Source organism: Triticum aestivum, chromosome 7D (genome assembly GCF_018294505.1).
Source record: "Triticum aestivum cultivar Chinese Spring chromosome 7D, IWGSC CS RefSeq v2.1, whole genome shotgun sequence".
NCBI classification, from domain to species: Eukaryota; Viridiplantae; Streptophyta; class Magnoliopsida; order Poales; family Poaceae; genus Triticum; species Triticum aestivum.
The window spans coordinates 26,231,251-26,237,521 of record NC_057814.1 but is presented as its reverse complement, the minus strand read 5'-3'; the positions used below and the strand labels follow the sequence as shown (position 1 = coordinate 26,237,521).

At 42.4% G+C, this 6,271-nt stretch overlaps 1 protein-coding gene across 1 annotated transcript; it reads left to right on the top strand.

Annotated features, from left to right (window-relative positions):
* Nucleotides 1-2,322: 2,322 nt before the first annotated feature.
* On the top strand, nucleotides 2,323-5,798 carry LOC123168479 (receptor kinase-like protein Xa21). The gene is made up of 2 exons (XM_044586364.1): nucleotides 2,323-5,267; nucleotides 5,407-5,798. Exons 1-2 carry the CDS (start codon nucleotides 2,330-2,332, stop codon nucleotides 5,796-5,798), a joined length of 3,330 nt encoding a protein of 1,109 aa, XP_044442299.1. The 5' UTR covers nucleotides 2,323-2,329.
* Nucleotides 5,799-6,271: the final 473 nt, after the last annotated feature.

The following is a 6,271-nucleotide window of genomic DNA, read 5'->3' as shown; positions in this document are numbered from 1 at the left end:
GCTCGCTCAGCTAGATGATATGGACACACATCTTACTATTTGTCTAGGAGTCCGTATGGATAATGTCTGACCGAAGAAAGAAAAAGTCCTACTCAAAAAGGGCAACAGTACTTTCCAACTCATCATGGGTCGATGATGTCATTGATCGCATAATACTTTGTATTAATTCTATCTGCGAAAAGGCCAAATGCCATATATTAAAGTTGACCAGCCGTTAAAATGATATCCTTACAGCAAATAAAATAAATGACGGTTTTTATCATTTATGCCACTAGTTGTGTCCCAATAAATAATTGCACTTAGGTCTTTGGGGATATCGACGCCGTCTTCCCCCTGCACTCACCGACGTCGTGTCGTGAGCGAAATTTGATGCCGCTTCTAGACCTCTAGCTAGCGAAGCAAGGGATACGTTGTTAATGCAATAGCTGGAACATCATTGGTCGGAGTTAGAAGACACCAACGACGGCAATCTAAAACACATATCGTTGTTCTGGAGGAGAAGGCGACAAAGAGATTTGGACGACCACCCTAGATCGGGCCAGACATATACGGCGAAACCTAACCTCGCAAGCTCCCGAACGACGCCGAAGTTGGCCAAACATCATTGGTCGGAGAAGGAGCCGGAGTACCGAAACACAAAGCTACGTCGTCCACTCTGCCAACGCCTTCAGACCACCTACATATAACATGAAGACACAACCAGATCCTCCATTCCAGAAGAGCAGCGATCAGATGATCCTCCGCCCTCCTGTGGGTCGAGGACGAGGTGCACCAGGAGTTAGGGAAACCATATTCTTGATCCACATGACATCGACGTGGAGTAAAACTGTATACAAATAGACCCTACTACAGTACCATAGCGCAGATCTGGGATCGCCCCCCCCCCCCCTTCACCGTTGAAGCGGCAGCGGAGTTGGAGGGGACACATGGCCTCGCCAGTGGTAGCGGGTGAAACGTTGATGTCCAAATTTTTTAGGGAGGTGGCTAGGTCTTTTTGCGGGTATGAGACTGGGCTTATGGTTTGTCCAAATTTTTCTGTGGTTGGTCAGCTGACATCACCGTGTCATTGTCGTACACAAGAATATCATCAAAACTTAATTAGGATCTACCACTTAATCAATAGAGAAGATAACTTAGTCAATGTAGATTACGTGATAACTTAATCCTTTGCCTCTTGTTTTATTAATATGTTTGTATATGTTCTAATGCTATAACAAGTTGGTGGTTGATATGGACTCCTGGATATGCTTTAAATGTGAACACTCGAGCGAATATCACAAGAGCGTCAGGTCAAACTAAATGTGTTCATTCATGACGGTGTGGCTGAGGCAATCACCAGTGCCATCAAAGTCCAAGTTAGTGCATTATAGTTTTGACACGCAACGTACGTCGCGTATAACTAAATATGTTTTTCTGCGCGGCTGAGGTCGACGGGGACACTGTTGCTCGAAAATGCCACGAGCAAAGTCCACGCCATGAGCAATTTTCAAAGAGCGATCGTTGAATCATTATGTCATGTAGAAACAACTGAATTTGGTCAAGGTTGGGAGCCGTACGGCACATGTGGCTCTTGGATAAAACCTTGGGCATGTGTGCTACTTTTCCAAACGTAGCCACCGAATGAAACAGTGTTGTGCAGTGACCCAAAACGTCTTACGGAAATGTTGTTAGGTGATACTACATCGGAGCTCCTACTTACCCGGCCAAAAGTCACGTATTTAGAGCAAGTACAATGGAATTGGTATCGTCGAAAAGGTTACAAACTCCAGAAATAATTCTTCAAATGCATTCATGGGGAGGTTAAACCAACTGGGGTTGCCCTTTTTCTTTTGACACAGAATGGACATGATTTAATGGTTGCAAACTTCTGGATTGTCAAAAATCACTGATGGAGAGGATTAAGTTTCCACTTATCCATCCGTGCACGCCTGCAAAGGTCCTCTTGTTGGTTGCCCCCTGATGTTGCCAAGAGCTGTGTCGGTCTAACCCCCTGGTCATACTTGCTTCTTGGATGTTATCTCTAATTTCTTCGGTGTGAAGGAACTCTGTATAATTATGTGTGTGACTGAGACAGGAGGCGACTAATGCAACCGCGCTGCAGGCCGGCCGATTCAAACAAAAATCAGTCAAAGTCAGCTAGTGCAACTTGTCAAAAGCAGATGTTGCACTAATATGTATTATACTAACTCACAGCATCATACGCACCACATGTCCTTTCTCAAGTTCGTTGCTCTCACTCCTCTTCAGTACATCTAGCTAGGCATGGCCCCTCTATATATGAACACGCTACCATGAACCAAGTGTTCATTCAGCACACAAGCAAAAAAAAATGCCTCGTCTAGCCACACATAAGCTGCTTTTGCGGCTTCTTTTCACCATTATTCCTTTCCTAATCCTTCTTCCTTGCATGCACTCCACTGATCTGGATGCACTTCTCTGCCTCAAGTCCCAGCTCTCTGACCCCTCGCGAGCGCTAGCTTCTTGGAGCAATGCGTCTCTCACGCCCTGCGGTTGGCAAGGAGTGAGATGCAGCACGCTTAACGCGTCTCGTGTGGTTTCATTAGACCTCGGGTCGCTAAACCTCACCGGTCAAATATTTCCCTGCGTTGCGCAACTTGATTTCCTTGACAGAATCCACATGCCAAATAACCATCTCACTGGCCACATCTCCGCCGACATCGGGCGGTTGACCCGGCTCACATACCTCAACCTTAGCATGAACTCCCTGGTTGGTTCCATCCCTGATGCCATATCTTCCTGCTCTCAACTCGAGACCATAAGCCTGGAGAGCAACTCTCTTGAAGGTGAGATCCCTCAAGCTCTCCCTGAGTGTTTGCTTCTCCGGCAAATTGTTCTCAGCAACAACAGTCTTCAGGGAAGCATCCCATCCAGGTTCGGTTTGCTTCCCAACCTTTCTGTGCTATTGCTCACTAGCAACATGCTCACTGGAAACATTCCAGAGTTTTTGGGGAGTAGCGGTTCTCTCATGTCAGTGAATCTAAGAAATAATAGCCTCGGTGGAGGAATCCCTCCTGCCCTGTTCAATAGCACAACCATTTCCTACATAGATATGTCACATAATAACCTTTCAGGATCTATCCCTCCTTTCCTTCAAACCTCTGCACCACTGCAATACCTCTCACTAACTAAAAACTACCTCTCTGGGGGCATTCCTTCTTCAATTGGAAACATGTCTTCCCTATCTTCCCTTCAGCTTGCTCAAAACAACTTACGAGGAAGCATTCCAGAGAGCTTAGGTCAGATTTCAGGTTTGCAAGTACTAAACTTGAAAGATAACAATTTTTCGGGCATCGTCCCTCTAGCAATTTACGCAAACACTTCCCTTACTTATCTTAGCCTTAGTCTCAACCAACTTGTTGGTAGAATTCCTGCAGACATTGGCTACACTCTTCCAAACATCACTGAGTTGATACTAGGAGGAAACCAACTCGATGGCCCAATTCCTGCTTCACTGGGCAACGCATCAAACCTCCAAAATTTAGACCTTCGTCAAAATTCACTCACTGGCATTATCCCTCCATTGGGACACTTGAGCAAGTTGAAAATTCTAGACGTGGGTACAAACATGCTTAAATCTGGAGATTGGACTTTCTTGTATTCTCTAACAAATTGTACTAAACTAAAGATGTTGTGTTTGGATTTTAATGGCCTTGGGGGGACAATGCCTACTTCTTTTGGTGATCTTTCAAACACCTTAGAGGTGCTTCTCCTATCTGAAAACCAACTGATTGGTGAAATACCTTCGGAGATAGGAAAACTCAAAGGCCTAACTGCTCTTGTAATGCAAATTAATTCACTCTCAGGGCGCCTTCCTGTTACCCTTGGAAATCTTCTAAATATGTCACTACTAAGCTTATCCCACAACAAACTTTCTGGAGAAATCCCACAATCGATTGGGAAACTAGAGCGACTCACCGAACTTTATCTCATGGAAAATAATTTGACCGGTCAAATACCTCCGAGTTTGGAAGGATGTAAAAATTTGTTGTTGTTGAACCTTTCTTCCAATAAGTTATTTGGAAGCATTCCGTCAGAACTCTTTTCCATTTCAACACTTTCTAAAGGTTTGGATCTTTCCTATAACCAACTTAGTGGGAACATACCTACTCAGATAGGTAGTTTGATGAATTTGAATTCACTTAGTTTATCCAACAACCAATTATCAGGTGAGATTCCTTCCGCACTCAGCCAATGCCTCCTTTCGGAATCTCTCTCTTTGGAGGAAAATTTGTTGCGAGGAAAAATTCCAAAGTCTCTTGGGACTTTAAGAGGAATCAATATGATGGATCTATCTCAAAACAAATTGTCTGGTGAAATACCAAAATTTTTGGAGTCATTTACCTCCTTATATATTCTCAACTTATCCTTCAATGACTTTGAGGGACTAGTCCCGAAAGGCGGTGTTTTCTCCAATTCAAGTGCAGTGTTCATCCAAGGAAACAAAAAATTGTGTGCAAGTTCTCCAATGCAACAAGTGCCACTTTGCACCACATTAGCTTCCAAAAGGAAGAACACTGGACATGTTGTAACTATAGTGGTTCCACTTACTACTATTGTTGTAATTGCCTTGGCATGCCTTGCATTCATTCTTCTGAAGAATAAAGGTACTAAAACTGAGGGGCACATCACCCAGTCCTTCAGGGAGCATAACAGATACTCATACATGGATTTATATAAAGCAACAGATGGTTTCTGTTCATCCAGTATTGTTGGTTCAGGAAGCTTTGGAGTGGTATACAAAGGCCGTTCAGAATTTCAATCCATTGCCATTAAGGTATTCAAGCTTGACCAACTTGGAGCATTAAAGAGTTTCTTCGTTGAATGTGATGCACTAAGAAACATTCGTCACCGGAATTTGATTAGGGTGATTAGTCTATGCTCAACCACTGATCCAAGAGGAAATGAATTCAAAGCACTTATTCTTGAGTACATGGAACATGGTAACCTAGAAAGTTGGCTGTATCCAAAAGAAAACAAAGCCAACCCAAAAAGACCATTGGGTTTGGGCTCAAGGATAACGATAGCTATGGACATAGCTGCTGCATTAGATTATCTCCATAATCGATGCAGTCCTCCTTTGGTTCATTGTGATTTGAAACCACGCAATGTCCTTTTGGGTGAAGAAATGGTTGCATGTCTTGGTGACTTTGGACTCGCAAAATTTCTTCATGGAGACTCTTCAACGGGAGTTAATAAGTCATCAAATATTGCTGGACCGAGAGGATCAATTGGATATATTGCACCTGGTGAGCACATGCATCATTTATATTATTGATATATTATAGATACATACATACAAATTTAGTGTCATGTAAATTATCTAGAATTATTATCACGCCTCAACTAAGTGAATGATTTTTAAGAAACTTTTGTGTAATATTACAGAATATGGTATGGGGTGCAAGATCTCAACAGAGGGTGATATCTATAGCTACGGAATTATTCTTTTAGAGATGATTACGGGAAAGCATCCAACAGATGATATGTTTAAGGATGGTATGAACCTTCACAACTTCGTGGAAGCAGCACTTTCACAGGAAATTGGTGAAATCCTAGAACCAAGTTTTGTTACATATGATGGAGAAGGAGGAGAAAATCTTCTAATGGCTGAAATAAAATGGTGTGTCACTCGTCTAGCAAAACTTGGCCTAAAGTGCTCTGAGATATCAGCAAAGGGTCGGCCGACAACAGAGGATGTTTATGCTGAAATCATCAGCATCAAAGAAAATTTTATATCATTGCAGCATAGACAAAATAAATCAACATCATCGTTGTAACTCACCTCTAGCTATTTCAGTTAGAAGTAGCATGGTCATACACTTTTTTGGAAAGAAATAAGTATTATGTTTGAATGCATATAAGCTGAGCATATGGAATTACAAAGAGATTAACTTGAATTGACTACTAACTGAGAACATATGTGATCCAGCAACAGTTTGCATGGCTCTACCCTATCTATTGTTTGTGTTCTTCTGTTCTCACAACCGTTCCTCTGGATCAAACAAGAAGAAAATTGATGCCACCCTATTCACCATGTGAAATGTAGTCTGAATCAAGGTGTATTACTATTACACATGCATTTCTTAATAATTATTTCAGGTAATGTTTGGCACTGCGATGGATTAGTTTGCTAAATGCAGTAGCAACAGGGGGTTCACACATTTGCGCGTGACTCTGCTAGATCAACGTCTCTTTCGTTTGTCCTATTACCGGCCGATCTCTACTATCTAAAAAAGATACAATGTTCCCT

What these genes read in the sequence shown, in the direction of transcription:
- LOC123168479 (XM_044586364.1), top strand. Translation starts at nt 2,330, where the DNA reads ATGCCTCGTCTAGCCACACATAAGCTGCTTTTGCGGCTTCTTTTCACC. An exon ending in AATTGGATATATTGCACCTG is followed by an intron (nt 5,268 to 5,406) that starts GTGAGCACATGC and finishes GTAATATTACAG; the next exon opens with AATATGGTATGGGGTGCAAG.